The sequence below is a fragment of the Coregonus clupeaformis genome, chromosome 17 (genome assembly GCF_020615455.1).
Source record: "Coregonus clupeaformis isolate EN_2021a chromosome 17, ASM2061545v1, whole genome shotgun sequence".
In the NCBI taxonomy this organism is placed as follows: domain Eukaryota; kingdom Metazoa; phylum Chordata; class Actinopteri; order Salmoniformes; family Salmonidae; genus Coregonus; species Coregonus clupeaformis.
Window position 1 is genome coordinate 13,548,483 of NC_059208.1, and position 19,067 is coordinate 13,567,549.

Consider the following 19,067-nt stretch of genomic DNA (forward strand, 5'->3'; position numbering starts at 1 on the left):
CTCTTTTCTCCTCCACTCCTCTCCTCTCCTCTCCTCTCCTCTCCTCTCCTCTCCTCTCCTCTCCTCTCCTCTCCTCTCCTCTCCTCTCCTCTCCTCTCCTCTCCTCTCCTCTCCTCTTCTCTGGATTCCTCCTCTCCTCCTCTCAGTGCATTAAGATTGCACAGGGAGATAGTGGTTGGTGGTTATGTTTTCTTTTGCATACCTCTGGGGCAAAATATTATCATTAAGGACGAGCTTGATTTGGCTTTCCTCTAAGAGAGAGGCAACATATGTGACCTGAGCCTGTGGTTCTAGGGTTGGTTAGACAGCAGAACACTGAACCAACGCTGTGGAAACTAACGGCAACTACTGGGGTTCTAGGGTTGGTTAGACAGCAGAACACCGAACCAACGCTGTGGAAACTAACGGCAGCTACTGGGGTTCTAGGGTTGGTTAGACAGCAGAACACTGAACCAACGCTGTGGAAACTAACGGCAACTACTGGGGTTCTAGGGTTGGTTAGACAGCAGAACACTGAACCAACGCTGTGGAAACGAACGGCAGCTACTGGGGTTCTAGGGTTGGTTAGACAGCAGAACACTGAACCAACGCTGTGGAAACTAACGGCAACCACTGGGGTTCTAGGGTTGGTTAGACAGCAGAACACTGAACCAACGCTGTGGAAACTAACGGCAACCACTGGGGTTCTAGGGTTGGTTAGACAGCAGAACACTGAACCAACGCTGTGGAAACTAACGGCAACCACTGGGGTTCTAGGGTTGGTTAGACAGCAGAACACCGAACCAACGCTGTGGAAACTAACGGCAGCTACTGGGGTTCTAGGGTTGGTTAGACAGCAGAACACTGAACCAACGCTGTGGAAACTAACGGCAACTACTGGGGTTCTAGGGTTGGTTAGACAGCAGAACACTGAACCAACGCTGTGGAAACTAACGGCAACTACTGGGGTTCTAGGGTTGGTTAGACAGCAGAACACTGAACCAACGCTGTGGAAACTAACGGCAACTACTGGGGTTCTAGGGTTGGTTAGACAGCAGAACACTGAACCAACGCTGTGGAAACTAACGGCAACTACTGGGGGTTCTAGGGTTGGTTAGACAGCAGAACACCGAACCAACGCTGTGGAAACTAACGGCAGCTACTGGGGTTCTAGGGTTGGTTAGACAGCAGAACACTGAACCAACGCTGTGGAAACTAACGGCAACTACTGGGGTTCTAGGGTTGGTTAGACAGCAGAACACCGAACCAACGCTGTGGAAACTAACGGCAGCTACTGGGGTTCTAGGGTTGGTTAGACAGCAGAACACTGAACCAACGCTGTGGAAACTAACGGCAACTACTGGGGTTCTAGGGTTGGTTAGACAGCAGAACACCGAACCAACGCCGTGGAAACTAACGGCAACTACTGGGGTTCTAGGGTTGGTTAGACAGCAGAACACTGAACCAACGCCGTGGAAACTAACGGCAACTACTGGGGTTCTAGGGTTGGTTAGACAGCAGAACACTGAACCAACGCCGTGGAAACTAACGGCAGCTACACACAGGCTCCAAAAAAAGATACCTCAATGCTACTAGTTTGTGAAATACATTTGGTCAGTAAATATCCTAGGACCTAGTATTAGTTATATTGAGTTAGTGTAGAATAAGTGATCAATAGGTCATGAGTTGGAGGGTCAGTGTAGTAATACCTCCTGCAGTGAACTGCTGCCTATCATATCAACATGAGGGTAGCAGGCTACACTGTACACTTGTGGACAGATCAAGGTAACAGTCAGATCTTGAACTATTCGTGGGGGATGAGATAGGCGGCCCTTTCTATGTGGAGAAATGTCATTCCCCATAAATAAATTTGTATCTATGATGACCAATTCAATCTGTTCCTGTGTACAGTAGGAAGCCCTTCATATCACCTGCATCTTTGAGTGCATATAGGGTAATGACTGTGTCCCAAATGGAACCTTATTCCCTATATAGTGCACTACTTATTCCCTATATAGGGCCCCGATGAAAAGTAGTGCACTAAATAGGGAATAGGGTTCCATTTGGGACGCATCCTAGGCCATACTCGGTGGTGTCAGCCATAACGTGGTAGTCACCTCAGATATAGCCTAGGTAAATAACCTGAGAGAAAACACATTGCATTCTTCTATGATTGAATTCCAACCTAAGTCAACCACAAGGATCAAAGCCAGTGGCTCTTCACAGATAAACAGGAAATCAGAATGCATAGCGACAAGACTACAGTTACAGTATTCGAGCCATTATATTTTCCGTGGAACATCCAAGATTCAATAACGTGTTGGAATTTCGTCCTAGTTTATTGCCACAGCCTCAAACAGACAAATCGAAAAACTAGATTGCACTGATTCAAGAGCCAATCTAGAAAGAAATACGAGCCCAAGGGCCAATACCACTGTGTCAATATGATGGAATCATGGCTGAGTCCAAAATGGCACCTTTTTCGCTTTACAGTGTACTACTTTTGACCAGAGCCCATAGGACTGTAGTTGTAGGGAATAGGTTACCATTTGAGACACAGCCCAGGTTATTAAAGCCAGTCTCACCTCTGCAGATGGGGACAGGGAAGTCCCAGACGGCCATGTTGCCTGTGTTGAGGACACAGGTGAGGAGTGAGTGTCCGTCCAACACGTAGCCCGTCACACACCTGTAGCGGATCTTGGCCCCGAAGTTGAACTGTGTTCCGTTTAGGATGGCTTTAGGTGGAACACCAGGGTTCCCACAGGCGCTGCTCCTTAACTCTGGAACACAGACAGAGAGAATGTTACCACAGGCACTGCTACTTAACTCTGGAACACAGACAGAGAGAATGTTACCACAGGCGCTGCTACTTAACTCTGGAACACAGACAGAGAGAATGTTACCACAGGCGCTGCTACTTAACTCTGGAACACAGACAGAGAGAATGTTACCACAGGCACTGCTCCTTAACTCTGGAACACAGACAGAGAGAATGTTACCACAGGCACTGCTCCTTAACTCTGGAACACAGACAGAGAGAATGTTACCACAGGCGCTGCTACTTAACTCTGGAACACAGACAGAGATAATGTTACCACAGGCACTGCTACTTAACTCTGGAACACAGACAGAGAGAATGTTACCACAGGCACTGCTACTTAACTCTGGAACACAGACAGAGAGAATATTACCACAGGCACTGCTACTTAACTCTGGAACACAGACAGAGAGAATGTTACCACAGGCACTGCTACTTAACTCTGGAACACAGACAGAGAGACTGTTACCACAGGCACTGCTACTTAACTCTGGAACACAGACAGAGAGAATTTTACCACAGGCACTGCTACTTAACTCTGGAACACAGACAGAGAGAATGTTACCACAGGCACTGCTACTTAACTCTGGAACACAGACAGAGAGAATGTTACCACAGGCGCTGCTACTTAACTCTGGAACACAGACAGAGAGAATGTTACCACAGGCACTGCTACTTAACTCTGGAACACAGACAGAGAGAATGTTACCACAGGCACTGCTACTTAACTCTGGAACACAGACAGAGAGAATGTTACCACAGGCACTGCTACTTAACTCTGGAACACAGACAGAGAGAATGCTACCACAGGCGCTGCTCCTTAACTCTGGAACACAGACAGAGAGAATGTTACCACAGGCGCTGCTACTTAACTCTGGAACACAGACAGAGAGAATGTTACCACAGGCGCTGCTACTTAACTCTGGAACACAGACAGAGAGAATGTTACCACAGGCACTGCTACTTAACTCTGGAACACAGACAGAGAGAATGCTACCACAGGCGCTGCTACTTAACTCTGGAACACAGACAGAGAGAATGTTACCACAGGCGCTGCTACTTAACTCTGGAACACAGACAGAGAGAATGTTACCACAGGCGCTGCTACTTAACTCTGGAACACAGACAGAGAGAATGTTACCAAAGGCACTGCTACTTAACTCTGGAACACAGACAGAGAGAATGTTACCACAGGCGCTGCTACTTAACTCTGGAACACAGACAGAGAGAATGTTACCACAGGCACTGCTACTTAACTCTGGAACACAGACAGAGAGAATGTTACCACAGGCACTGCTACTTAACTCTGGAACACAGACAGAGAGAATGTTACCACAGGCGCTGCTACTTAACTCTGGAACACAGACAGAGAGAATGTTACCAAAGGCACTGCTACTTAACTCTGGAACACAGACAGAGAGAATGTTACCACAGGCACTGCTACTTAACTCTGGAACACAGACAGAGAGAATGTTACCACAGGCGCTGCTACTTAACTCTGGAACACAGACAGAGAGAATGTTACCAAAGGCACTGCTACTTAACTCTGGAACACAGACAGAGAGAATGTTACCACAGGCACTGCTACTTAACTCTGGAACACAGACAGAGAGAATGTTACCACAGGCACTGCTACTTAACTCTGGAACACAGACAGAGAGAATGTTACCACAGGCACTGCTACTTAACTCTGGAACACAGACAGAGAGACTGTAACTAGATCCATATCCATACAGTATATACTAATACATACACTGAGTGTACAAAACATTAAGGACACCTGCTCTTTCCATGACAAAGACTGACCAGGTGAATCCTTATTGAAGTCAATTGGTTAAATCCACTTCAATCAGTGTAGATGAAGCGGAGGAAACAGGTTAATGAAGGATTTTTGGTGAATGGGCAAGACAAAATATTTAAGTGCCTTTGAACGGGGTATGGTAGTAGGTGCCAGGCGCACCGGTTTGTGTCAAGAAGTGCAACGCTGCTGGGTTTTTCACGCTCAACAGTTCCCTATGTGTATCAAGAATGGTCCACCACCCAAAGGACATCTAGCCAACTTGACACAACCGTGGGAAGAATTGGAGTCAACATGGGCCAGCGTCCCTGTGAGTGCAACTCAATATTAGGAAGGTGTTCTTAATGTTTTGTACACTCAGTGTATATTGGTGATGCAATGTTAAACTATTACCCATATACCTCTCTCTGAAGGTAATCACTGGTTTAATAATGACATTCATATCCAATGGTTGGAGTTATCTTCTGACACATTTAACCTGCCCAATATGTTCAGGACTATGTTTGTTCAATTAAACCACTGACAAAGTTGGATTTGTGTTGTTATATTGTTTTTGAAATGAATGTTTGTGTACTGCTACTGCATACAGAGTAGAATATGCTGAATATCACTGTGAATGAATGGAATGATTACACCCCATCAGTAAAAAAAAACAGACATACATAATTGCTACGCAATGTTTCTTCTGCCTGCTGGCTCCCCTTCCTCTGCGGAAGCACAGTTCCCGCTCAGCCCAGTCAAAACTGTTCGCTGCTCTGGCACCCCAATGGTGGAACAAGCTCCCTCACGACGCCAGGACAGCGGAGTCACTCACCACCTTCCGGAGACATTTGAAACCCCACCTCTTTAAGGAATACCTGGGATAGGATAAAGTAATCCTTCTACCCCCCAAAAAAAAATTGTAAAGTGGTTATCCCACTGGCTATAGGGTGAATGCACCAATTTGTGAGTCGCTCTGGATAAGAGCGTCTGCTAAATGACGTAAATGTGCCCTTGAGCAAGGCACTTAACCCTAATTGCTCCTGTAAGTCGCTCTGGATAAGAGCGTCTGCTAAATGACTAAAATGTAAAATGTAAAATGTCTCTTCTGTCAAGCAGGTTGATAGAAAACATATGCAGTTGAGTGTACAGTTGAAGTCGGAAGTTTACATACACTTAGGTTGGAGTCATTAAAACCAGTTTTTTAACCACTCCAAAAATGTCTTGTTAACAAACTAGAGTTTTGGCAAGTCGGTTAGGACATCTACTTTGTGCATGACACAAGTCATTTTTCCAACAATTGTTTACTTTCACTTATAATTCACTGTATCACAATTCCAGTTGGTCAGAAGTTTACATACACTAAGTTGACTGTGCCTTTAAACAGCTTGGAAAATTCCAGAAAATGATGTCATAGCTTTAGAAGCTTCTGATAGGCTAATTGATATAATTTGAGTCATTTGGAGGTGTACCTGTGGATGTATGTCACGATCGTTTACGAACGAGAAGGACCAAGGCGCAGCGTGATAAGCATACATGTTTATTTAACGAATAAACACCACGACAAAACGAAACGTGAAGTCCAAGGTAGCATACACACAACATATCTTACACGGCACAAGATCCCACAACTAACAGGTGCCAAAAGGCTGCCTAAGTATTGTCCCCAATCAGAGACAACGAGCAACAGCTGCCTCTGATTGGGAACCACCCAGGCCAACATAGATCTACACATTCTAGATCTAAACATAGAAAATCGACATAGCACACACAACACAGAAAATACACACCCTGACTCAACAAATACAAGTCCTCAGAGTCAGGGCGTGACAGTACCCCCCCCCAAAGGTGCGGACTCCGACCGCGCCACATAAACATAACAGGGTAGGGGCCGGGTGGACATTCCGCCTCGGAGGCGGATCCGGCTCCGGGCGTGACGACCTCTTACTCTCCACCTCCCTGTTGCGCCCCTGGTCTGGTTTGGACCTCGGCGCGATGCTTCCCCTCTCCTTCCTCCCACGACGTACCAAGCCCTGTCTGGACCCTGGTGTGGGAGACCCCGAACCTGGAGAGGGGCTGACGTCTGGGTCTGGACTGGAACCGCTGACTGGAGCTGGACCCGACGACGGTGGATCGAACTGCTCTGGCTCCGGAGTGGAGCCGCTGACCGGAGCTGGACCAGTCCCCGGTGGAGCGGATGCTCTGGCTCCGGAGTGGAGCAGCTGACCAGTGCCGGACCAGGCACTGGTGGAACAGGCACGGGCCGTGGCGGACTGGACACACGCACCACTGGCTTGGTGCGGGGAGCAGGAACGGGCCGGACCGGGCTGACGACGCGCACCACTGGCTTGGTGCGGGGAGCAGGAACGGGCCGGACCGGGCTGACAACGCGCACCACTGGCTTGGTGCGGGGAGCAGGAACGGGCCGGACCGGGCTGACGACGCGCACCACTGGCTTGGTGCGGGGAGCAGGAACGGGCCAGACCGGGCTGACAACGCGCACCCCTGGCTTGGTGCGGGGAGCAGGAACGGGCCGTACCGGACTGGCGACGCGCACCACTGGCTTGGTGCGAGGGGCAGGAACAGGCCGGACCGGGCTGGCGACGCACACCACTGGTTTGATGCGAGGAGCAGGAACGGGCCGGACCGTACTGGGAACACACACCACTGGCTTAGTGCGGGGAGCAGGAACGGGTCAGGCCGTACTGGGAACACGCACCACTGGCTTAGTGCGGGGAGCAGGAACGGGCCGGACCGGACTGGCGACACGCACCACTTGCTTGGTGCGAGGAGCGGGACTGGGTTCCTTTATAAACCCCCGCTCCTTCTGCTGCCTAACCAGCTCCTCTCGCCGTGCCTCTACACTCTCCTTCTCCCTTATCGCCTCCTGTAGCGCCTCCCTTTGACCTAATAACTTATGCTCCCTCTGAACCAATAGCCCCCTTAACCTGGTGGCCTCCTCTCCTAACCTGCAGATACGCCCTGTCGCTGCCTCCTGCTGCCTCGTCGTCCACACCGTGTGCCCCCCAAAACATTTTTTCTTAGGGTTGCCTCTCGGGTCTCCGTCGTCGGCACTGTTGCCGCCGTTTCTCCTCTCCTACCTGGGCATCCTCCTTCATCGCCTTCCGGTAGCGGACGGCCTCCTCCTCCGTAATTCTCCCCCAACCGAGGAGGACATCTACTAAAGTAACCTCCTGTTTAATTCCCGGTGTTTGCTCCTGAACACGCTGCTTGGTCCTCGTTTGGTGGGATCTTCTGTCATGATCGTTTATAGACGGGACGGACCAAGGCGCAGCGTGATGTGTATACATGTTTATTTATGTAGAATAAACACCATGACAAAAACAACAAACGAAACGTGAATTCCAAGGTAGACAAATAACATACCTCACACGGAACAAGATCCCACAACTAACAGGTGCCAAAAGGCTGCCTAAGTATTGTCCCCAATCAGAGACAACGAGCAACAGCTGCCTCTGATTGGGAACCACCCAGGCCAACATAGATCTACACATTCTAGATCTAACACATAGAAAACCACATAGCAAACACAACACAGAAAATACACACCCTGACTCAACAAATACAAGTCCTCAGAGTCAGGGCGTGACAAGGAGTTTATATTGGATTGGGTTTCTGCCACGTCCACGTCCAAGAGTATAATCTGACAACAGATGATAACCAACATAGGGATTAACGGTGGAGCTATAACCATCAGATGATAACCAACATAGGGATTAACGGTGGAGCTATAATCATCAGATGATAACCAACAGAGGGATTAACGGTGGAGCTATAATCATCAGATGATAACCAACCGAGGGATTAACGGTGGAGCTATAATCATCAGATGGATTTGTTTGGGAAATGAACTGGGTGGTTCAATACAGTATAACTGTTACTGTGTACAAACCATATCACAGCATAGCACAATGTTTACAAAACCACATGGAAATAGCTGTTCAGATCCTAGAAGAGAACATCATTTCATATTCAGTTCACTACAGAATAGAGAATATCTGCATTATCAAGCACATGCTCAATGTCAAGAGGCCAACAACTAGCAACACATAGGCAGGCGTGAAAATACATTCGCAAACCCCCTTCTGCTGCACAATATATTAGCATCAGAACCTGATTAAATGTTGCATCAGGCCTAGTTGTGGCTATGTCATCCCAACGCACCAGCCTCTCAAACCTCTTCCCAAAGTCAGCTACAGTATATAGCTGCAATAGTGAAAGGAATTAATAATAATATGCCATTTTAGCAGACGCTTTTATCCAAAGCGACTTACAGTCGTGTGTGCATACATTTTTACGCATGGGTGGTCCCGGGGGATCGAACCCACTACCCTGGCGTTACAAGCGCCATGCTCTACCAAATTGAGCTACAGAGGACCACAATAGTTCTGTAATCCTGGCCGGCCATTTCCATTAAATCAAAGAGGAAACCATGACTTACTGGTTGATCATGGTCCTGGTTTTAAAGTAATGGAGGCATTTTGCTAAAATTGTAACAGTTCTGACTCAATGACCTTTGGTGTATTGAAAGACATTATATAGTGATACAGCCTAAGAATGAATGTTAAAGAAACATTTGATGCAGTTCTTTCTGAAAAATTCCTCTATTTGCCACCAGAAGCAATTCCAATCATGGCCTGTCAGAAGGGCAAGGCAGACTATAGTTAAGCTGAAAAAGTTCAGCTCAAATATTAAGCTGAAAACATGGAAAGTAATCTTTCAGTCACAATGGTTGGCAAGTTTGAAACGAACGCATAATAACACTCATTATAACTCTAAGTGCGTTGCTAAGTTTCATGACATCAGGAAACAGAAATAACCCAATAAGTAAATCAGGTCAATTCCATGCTCAGTCCAGCAGCACATGACCTCAAACTGCTGCTGGTCAACACTGCATAGTAAAAATAAATAGATGTTCTCCTTTTATTAGCTACAACACAGGATAAATATTTACTTGCAGTTTGTAATTGAAGAGTTTCATTCCAAAACGCTATATATCCACTTTCAGAAATGTTGGTAAATCGGCTTTTATTATGAAAGAGATTGGTGTGGTTTTTTTTTCACCATCAAATCATGGCATGGGGTTGTTCAATGACAGACATGTATTTGTTTAAAATCTATCACTTGATGGTTTCATTTCAGAGAGACAAATAATAATGTTTTGTTGCAAAACGCTTCATATCCGCCTCACTCTCAGAGGAATAAGTAGTACTCTTAGGTTTTACACAGTAATAATATATATCTACCTCACTCTCAGAGAAATCAGTAGTACTGCTAGGTTTTACACAGCAATAATATATACCTGCCTCACTCTCAGAGAAATAAGTAGTACTGCTAGGTTTTACACAGTCATATGTAACACATAACTACATTTTTAACAAAAAAACTGTGCAAATGATACATTTGTGACATCAATATTTAAAAACATGTTTAAAATTTTTTATCGATACAGTAATATGAGATCTCTGTGTAAAATACTTACCCTTTACTCATATAGCCAAGAGCAACTTCGAGTTAGTGCATTCATCTTAAGATACTGTAGCTAGGTGAGACTCAGTCAACCACATATTACAGTCAAATATACAGGATATGAACATTTCATTTCATTTCAGCTCAACAATGGATATATAGCGTTTTGCAAAAAAAAAAAAAAATAACATTTCAATACACATCTAAAATCTATTACAGTTTTTCTCCATTGGTTTGGCTCATTTCTTGAAACAGAAATTACATTCTCAAAACTACATGGACAAACCTCCAAACCACTTGGCAATTGTTCACAACAGAATTGAATTTCTCATTCATTTCATCAAATTGCAAATGTCTAAGTACATGTCTCAATGTCTCAGTACATCTTTGCAAATGATTAAGTACAGGTAGCCTACATTTAGCACAATTTCCAAGTGAATAGATCTTGTTGATCTAAACTGATTGTTGATTCTCAGTCTAATGGTTGTTCGCTCCAAAACGTGTCAGCGTCATTTCATTGTATAAGTCATCACATGCACAATAGTCTGTTCAATTGTCAAAATTAGTCAAGAACATAATACCATGAATACCATATATGAATCCCTTGGAACATTTGATAAATTTATTACAGCAATTGACAGTCAGGTGAAACTAGAACTTGACTAACGAAGGAGGAGTTTCACACATCTCAGATGACCAATCAAACAGTATGTTTAGTTACCTGACAGGTGCTGTCCATGACTGTGAATGCTGCCAAACATGTATGTAAAGAGCTTGACCATGCAGGACCAGTACAATTTCTGAACATGGAGGCACCTGGCCAAGTAAATGAACAAGGGCAACTGCCTGCTCGAGGAAGAGGAAGAAGAAGAAGAGGAGGAGGAGGAGTAAGGGTGCGTGGTGGTGGAATAGGGGGAAGAGGCCGAGGAGCACGAAGACACCATGCTGTCCCGGATGAAATTCGGGCCACAATTATAGACCATGTCATCAACCATGGCCTCACAATGGCGGAGGCAGGTCGCCGAGTGCAGCCTAATGTGCCTCGCTCAACAGTCTCCTCCATCATCCAAACCTTTCGCAGGGAAAACAGGTATGTAGTCAGTCAATGATGGAATTATATGTTGTATAGGACAGGACACTGTGCATAGAGCAAGAAATATATTTATTTACATATTTACCTATTCATTTAGTGTGTGTGTGTGATAGGCCTACAGTAATATCTTACCTCAATGGGATGTTATGATACTAAAAATGACAAGAAAAACATTGGAGAAAATAAACTATGGAATAGTTTATTTTCTACAGTATTGATGATACAGTTTACAGTAGTATTCCAGTCACTGTGCAGTGATGCATTAGAATTGTGGTAAAGTTACTGTAAGTAAAACAACAATACAATTACATAGGTAACTCATTCTGTAAGGAATACATAAGGTATACATTACGAATGGAGTGTTGTCCTTTGACTTCTATATCTAGGATTGGACGACAACCTTGCACAGGTGGCAGAGGAAAACTTCTCAATGAACAACAAGAACAAGAGATCTGTAACATGGTGATGGCAAATAATGCCATCACATTGAGACAGATCCGCCCTGCAATCCTACAAGACAATGCCATATTCCAAAATGTCAACTCTATAAGCATCTCCACAATAGACCGGATATTGAAGAAGCATCAGATGACAATGAAGCAAATTTACAGGGTACCATTTGAGAGGAACTCTGATAGAGTGAAAGAGCTGCGGTACCAGTATGTACATGTAAGTCAGTTACTGGTTGTCCATCATTATAACATTTTTACAATTAAGCAGTGGTTCCCAAACTTTTTTGGCTTCAGTACCCACTTTACCTGATTTGTGTATCCAGGTAATCCAGGTATGGAAGTATTTGATTTATCTGACTTCAACATTTCGCCTAAAAACTGCAGCTTACTGTATGATGCAATTATCATTATAATCCTTATTTTGAAGAATATAACATACAATAAGAAAAGGGGTCAAAGAGCTGCAATTAGTGCCTCCCATGTAAATCTATCTAATACTGTGGGTTTTACTGTAACATTTCAGTAAGTCTAGTCATTGATGATTTCCCCTCTCCCCTTTCTGTCAAATACCCCCTGTAGTACCTCTGAATAGGGGTACATGTACCCCAGGTTTGGAACCACTGGAGTAGTGGCCAGTAGTATATTGAACTTGTGGAGAACATAGAACATTCCTATGTAATTGTCTGTAACTGTAGTGTATGACTCTTCTGTATGACTGATTTGATGTTTTCTTTTTTTACGCTATTGTAGAGAATAATGGCATTGGAAGGAAACGAGACCCATCACATCCTCGTGTTTGTGGATGAAGCTGGCTTCAACCTGGCCAAGGGCCGAAGACGTGGCCATGTATTATTGGCCACCGGGCCATGGTGGATGTCCCAGGCCAGCGAGGGGGCAATATAACTATGTGTGCTGCCATATCGGAGAATGGTGTGGCCACTCACATCCCCAGTCTTGGCCCATACAATACACAGAAGCTCCTCATCTTCTTGGACCGCCTTCATGTTGATTTGATCCCTGAAAATGAGAGCGGTCTCGTAGGGCCTCACCTACCACAATATGTCATTGTATGGGACAATGTGAATTTCCACCGTGGCCCGCTCATCAGGGCCTGGTTCACTACTCATCCAAGGATGGTCATGGTGTTCCTACCACCTTACTCTCCTTTCCTCAATCCTATTGAGGAGTATTTCTCCGCTTGGAGGTGGAGAGTGTATGAGCATCGGGCTCAAGATCAGAGGTCCCTGCTCCATGCAATGGGCGCTGCGTGTGAGGATATTACAGGAGATCAGTGTAGGGGATGGTTGCGACATGCACGCCCGTTTCTTCCCTCGTTGCATCGCAAGGGAGAATATACGCTGTGATGTGGACGAGAATCTGTGGCCAGACAGACAGCAGCGTGTGGATGGCCAGGAGGGTGAGGACAGCGACCAGTGAAGAACTGTTAGTTGTGAAACTCCAGCTTTATTTACAGCACTGTAGGCTGCATATAATTTTCATTGTTTTTTGTTTGTGTGTTTATATTACAGTATATTATGCTGTATACATTTTCTTTTACTCTGATGTATGGAAGTTACTTTATGTGTGTGAATGATAATGGTTACAATTTCCTTGGCAGTATGAGTGCAATGTGTGATGTCAAACCTTGGAGGCTACTCTTACCCTAAAATCCTATTTATTTTTTTCAGTTTTATACACAATTGTATTCTGTTAGCTAGACAAAAAACAGTACAGTAACCATTGTCAATGAAGGACTGGGCTAAGACTGAAAGGTGGACATGAGGGATATTTCAATGGTCCTCTGCCATAGTGACAAAACATCTAAACATTTTGACTTGCAGTGCTTACACAATGCCAAAGTGACGAAGCATTTTGGGGGCACTGACTGTTTAAATGAGAAGGAAATTTAGTTTTGACACATGCGTGAACTGTTTTGGGAGAGGTATGAGCTTTTGCAGGTGAACCATGGTGTTGTGCCGAACCATCCACGTTATTTTGGCTAAAGCACCAAGAGTGTTGAGAACGTCCGGTCTGTTTCAAGAAATGAGCCAAAGCAATTGAGAAGGATCTTTGCCATTTTCGTGGCACTGACTCCTTATATGGGAAAGGAATTTAGTTTTGAAGCATGAGTGAACAGTTTTAGGAGAGATATGAGCTTTTGCAAGTGAGCTATAGTGTTGTGCTGAACTGTAAGACTGTTTTGCCAAATGATCTTAGAGTTTTGAGAATGTAATTTCTGTTTCAAGAAATGAGCCAAACCAATGGAGAAAAACTGTAATACAAAATCTTAGAACAGCAATATTTTACACACCCACGTGAAGGTACCCATAAGCAATAATTTCTGACGAAAAAAAAAAAACACAAATGTGAGAAATTGGTGGATATAGCGTTTTGGAACAAAACTCTTCGACCATACAACAGGAGCAGTAGAAGCTGCAGACTTGCCTCACAGTAAACTCAGTGGTACTATGGCTGCGTGCCAAATGGCTCCCAATTCCTATTATAGTCCACTACTTTTTGACCAGGGCCCCTGGTGCACAGAGAGACACAGCGGGAATAGGGTGCCATTTGGGATGCACCGTATGAGTTATGTGAACAAGTAAATGAGATAGTTGGCTCAGAGGTCTCTCTGGGGGGAGCGCTATTTATTTCCCTGTATAGCTAATGACTGTGTAGCCCTTTGAAGAAAGATGGGGGTTTGAAGGAGTGGCACTGTGTGTGTGTGTGTGTGTGTGTGTGTGTGTGTGTGTGTGTGTGTGTGTGTGTGTGTGTGTGTGTGTGTGTGTGTGTGTGTGTGTGTGTGTGTGTGTGTGTGTGTGTGTGTGTGTGTGTGTGTGTATGTGAGTGTGTGTGTGTGTGTGTGTGTGCGTGTTTGACAGGGTGGCAGTGTTTGTGCTGAGCAGCATAACTCTCCCACAGGAGCCCTGTGCTGCATGGATGGGAATGGCTGGGGTTTCATACCAGCAGAATAGGTCAAACCTCATCACACACACACACCCACACACACGCACACAAAGTGCACATCACATACAGCTAGACAACTTGTAAACACAGCAGAGAGAACGTTTTCACTCAATGGACAACATCCACTGGGATGACAACAACAAAAGATAAAGTATTAGATGGACTTTATGGGTCAACTGTGATCCAGAAACACAAACCTATTCTGATGTAAATACATGGCTGGCTTATACAGTAGATAATAGATCCGCAGTGTTTTCCATTAAAATACAGGCACTTCAACATAGACACACATCTCACCCAAGCTGCTGTCTATTAGTATAGCTAGCTAACCAATCTCTTCAGAAAACTACCATATACAGTCCATAAATATAGCTAGCTAACCAATCTCTTCTGGAAACTACCATAATCAATAAAAAATGTAGCTAGCTAACCAATCTCTTCAGAAAACGAATATATACAATATATAAATATAGCTAGCTAACCAATCTCTTCAGAAAACGACCATATACATTACATTAATATAGCTAGCTAACCAATCTCTTCAGAAAACTACCATATACAGGCCATAAATATAGCTAGCTAACCGATCTATTCAGAAAACGACCATATACAGGCCATAAATATAGCTAGCTAAGCAATCTCTTCAGAAAACGACCATATACATTACATAAATATAGCTAGCTAACCAATCCCTTCAGAAAACGACCATATACAGGCCATAAATATAGCTAGCTAACCAATCTCTTCAGAAAACTACCATATACAGTATATAAATATAGCTAGCTAAGCAATCCCTTCAGAAAACTATCATATACATTACATAAATATAGCTAGCTAACCAATCTCTTCAGAAAACTACCATATACAGTCCATAAATATAGCTAGCTAACCAATCTCTTCAGAAAACAACAGTATTCAGGGCAGCATGAGAAGCACAGACCCTATTAAAACAAGGTTGAGGTTGAGAGGGAAAGACGAGGAGAGGAGAGGAGAGGAGAGGAGAGGAGAGGAGAGGAGAGGAGAGGAGAGGAGAGGAGAGGAGAGGAGAGGCAGGGGGAGAGGTTGAAAGGGAAAGACGATGAGAGGAGAGGAGAGGAGAGGAGAGGAGAGGAGAGGAGAGGAGAGGAGAGGCAGGGGGGAGAGGGGAGAGGAGAGGAGAGGGAGAGGAGAGGAGAGGAGAGGAGAGGGAGAGGAGAGGAGAGGAGGGAGAGGAGAGAGGAGGGAGAGGGAGAGGAGAGGAGAGGAGAGGAGAGGAGAGGAGAGGAGAGGAGAGGAGAGGGGAGGAGAGGAGAGGAGAGGAGAGGACTGCCTGAGACACATTCACGAGAGGAGAGGAGAGAAGAGGAGAGGACTGTAATACAATGACATTCCATCTCCTCTTCTGTGTCCCAAATGGCACCCTATTCCCTCTATAGGACACTACTCTTGACCAGGGCCCATAGGACTCTGCTCAAAAGTAGAACACTTTATAGGGAATAGGTTGCCATTTTGGACGCATACCTGCTTTCCTTGCACCTTGTGTCTTGTGTCCTTCTCTCTCTCCCTCTCTCCGTTTCTTCGTAGACATGCAGATTCAAATCCACTTAACTCATTCATGATTCAATCATATCTGAGTCTCTACGAGCACCACTGAGCTAACATCATATCTGAGTCTCTACGAGCACCACTGAGCTAACATAATATCTGAGTCTCTACGAGCACCACTGAGCTAACATAATATCTGAGTCTCTACGAGCACCACTGAGCTAAAATCATAACTGAGTCGCTACGAACACCACTGAGCTAAAATCACAAGAATGAGAAGGGGCAGAGGATAGAGTAGAGTAGAGTAGAGGAGAGGAGAGGAGAGGAGAGGAGAGGAGAGGAGAGGAGAGGAGAGGAGAGGAGAGGAGAGGAGAGGAGAGGAGAGGAGAGGAGAGGAGAGGAGAGGAGGGGAGAGGAGAGGAGCAAGACATAACCTACAGCCACAGAGGGATACTTCATATTTAGACAGCCCCTGCACTTCTGTCGACTTCTGCACTACTCTCGACAGAGATGAGTTAGCACATACATTAGTTCAGCTAATTCCCTGCACCATCTGCTGTGTGATATGATATGCACCTCTGGAAAGAGAAATGGTTTGGGACAGAGGGGAAATGATGAGATTCGGGTCAATGGGACCAAATGTTGTCATAATATATGAGCCAGACAGGAGATGAAATGAGAAAATGTTTAGGATGTTGTGTAAATGCTTTCTATGGAGATTTAATGTTTCTTAATAAATACAAATTCAAATTTTGTGACTAAAGACGATAATCTAACGACCTCTGAGTTTCATTTGACTCAATACAAAGTTTAGTAGTTTGATCGTGATCACCTCTACAAGAAACAACAGTGAATATTTTTTTTCTCACCTTCATAAGCCATCTTAAATCCATGAGCGCTTACTGCAAAGTCACTGGTAAGCCGTAGTGAAAATATGGACCCTGTGCTGGTGACGGGAGGTGGGATCTGAAATCCTGTTAACCTGTTGAGAGGGAAAGACAATGAAGACATCTTAGTCATAATGTGTTTCACTGAATTCAGCAACCAACCTACAAGGTCAAGCAAAACATCATTCAATAGAGTAATGTTCTATTCGTCTTCTACTAAATGTGTTTTAAAGTATGCAGCATGTATGCAGCACAGTATGCAGTATGTATGCAGCACAGTATGCAGTATGTATGCAGTACAGTATGCAGTATGTATGCAGTACAACATGCAGTATGTATGCAGCACAGTATGCAGTATGTATGCAGTACAGTATGCAGTATGTATGCAGTACAGTATGCAGTATGTATGCAGCACAGTATGCAGTATGTAGGCAGTACAGTATGCAGCATGTATGCAGTACAGTATGCAGTATGTATGCAGCACAGTATGCAGTATGTATCCAGTACAGTATGCAGTATGTAGGCAGTACAGTATGCAGTATGTATGCAGCACAGTATGCAGTATGTAGGCAGTACAGTATGCAGTATGTATGCAGTACAGTATGCAGTATGTATGCAGCACAGTAAGCAGTATGTATGCAGTACAGTATGCAGTATGTATGCAGCACAGTATGCAGTATGTAGGCAGTACAGTATGCAGCATGTATCCAGTACAGTATGCAGTATGTATGCAGTACAGTATGCAGTATGTATGCAGTACAGTATGCAGTATGTATGCAGCACAGTATGCAGTATGTAGGCAGTACAGTATGCAGCATGTATGCATCTACAATATACAGTATGTATGCAGTACAGTATGCAGCATGTATCCAGTACAGTATGCAGTATGTATGCAGTACAGTATGCAGTATGTATGCAGCACAGTATGCAGTATGTATCCAGTACAGTATGCAGTATGTATGCAGTACAGTATGCAGTATGTATGCAGCACAGTATGCAGTATGTATCCAGTACAGTATGCAGTATGTATGCAGTACAGTATGCAGTATGTATGCAGCACAGTATGCAGTATGTATCCAGTACAGTATGCAGTATGTAGGCAGTACAGTATGCAGTATGTATGCAGTACAGTATGCAGTATGTATGCAGCACAGTATGCAGTATGTAGGCAGTACAGTATGCAGCATGTATCCAGTACAGTATGCAGTATGTAGGCAGTACAGTATGCAGTATGTATGCAGTACAGTATGCAGTATGTATGCAGCACAGTATGCAGTATGTATGCAGTACAGTATGCAGTATGTATCCAGTACAGTATGCAGTATGTAGGCAGTACAGTATGCAGTATGTATGCAGTACAGTATGCAGTATGTATGCAGCACAGTATGCAGTATGTAGGCAGTACAGTATGCAGCATGTATCCAGTACAGTATGCAGTATGTAGGCAGTACAGTATGCAGTATGTATGCAGTACAGTATGCAGAATGTATGCAGTACAGTATGCAGTATGTATGCAGCACAGTATGCAGTATGTATGCAGTACAGTATGCAGTATGTATGCAGTACAGTATGCAGTATGTATGCAGCACAGTATGCAGTATGTAGGCAGTACAGTATGCAGCATGTATGCATCTACAATATACAGTATGTATGCAGTACAGTATGCAGCATGTATCCAGTACAGTATGCAGTATGTAGGCAGTACAGTATGCAGTATGTATGCAGTACAGTATGCAGTATGTATGCAGCACAGTATGCAGTATGTAGGCAGTACAGTATGCAGCATGTATCCAGTACAGTATGCAGTATGTATGCAGTACAGTATGCAGTATGTATGCAGCACAGTATGCAGTATGTAGGCAGTACAGTATGCAGCATGTATGTAGTACAGTATGCAGTACAGTATGCAGTAGGTATGCAGTACAGTATGCAGTATGTATGCAGTTAAGTATGCAGTAGGTATGCAGTACAGTATGCAGTATGTATCCAGTACAGTATGCAGTATGTATGCAGTTCAGTATGTAGTATGTATGTAGTACAGTATGCAGTACAGTATGCAGTAGGTATGCAGTAGGTATGCAGT

At 44.5% G+C, this 19,067-nt stretch overlaps 1 protein-coding gene across 1 annotated transcript in view; it reads right to left on the minus strand.

The window, feature by feature from the left end:
- LOC123492948 (CUB and sushi domain-containing protein 3-like) overlaps nt 1-19,067 on the minus strand; it is a 186,587-nt gene that overhangs the window by 143,257 nt on the left and 24,263 nt on the right. The window contains exons 3-4 of the mRNA XM_045226706.1: nt 16,967-17,079; nt 2,565-2,759 (exon numbers count right to left, since the gene is read on the minus strand). Coding sequence (XP_045082641.1) covers nt 2,565-2,759; nt 16,967-17,079 — 308 coding nt within the window. The remainder of the gene's footprint in view (nt 1-2,564; nt 2,760-16,966; nt 17,080-19,067) is intronic.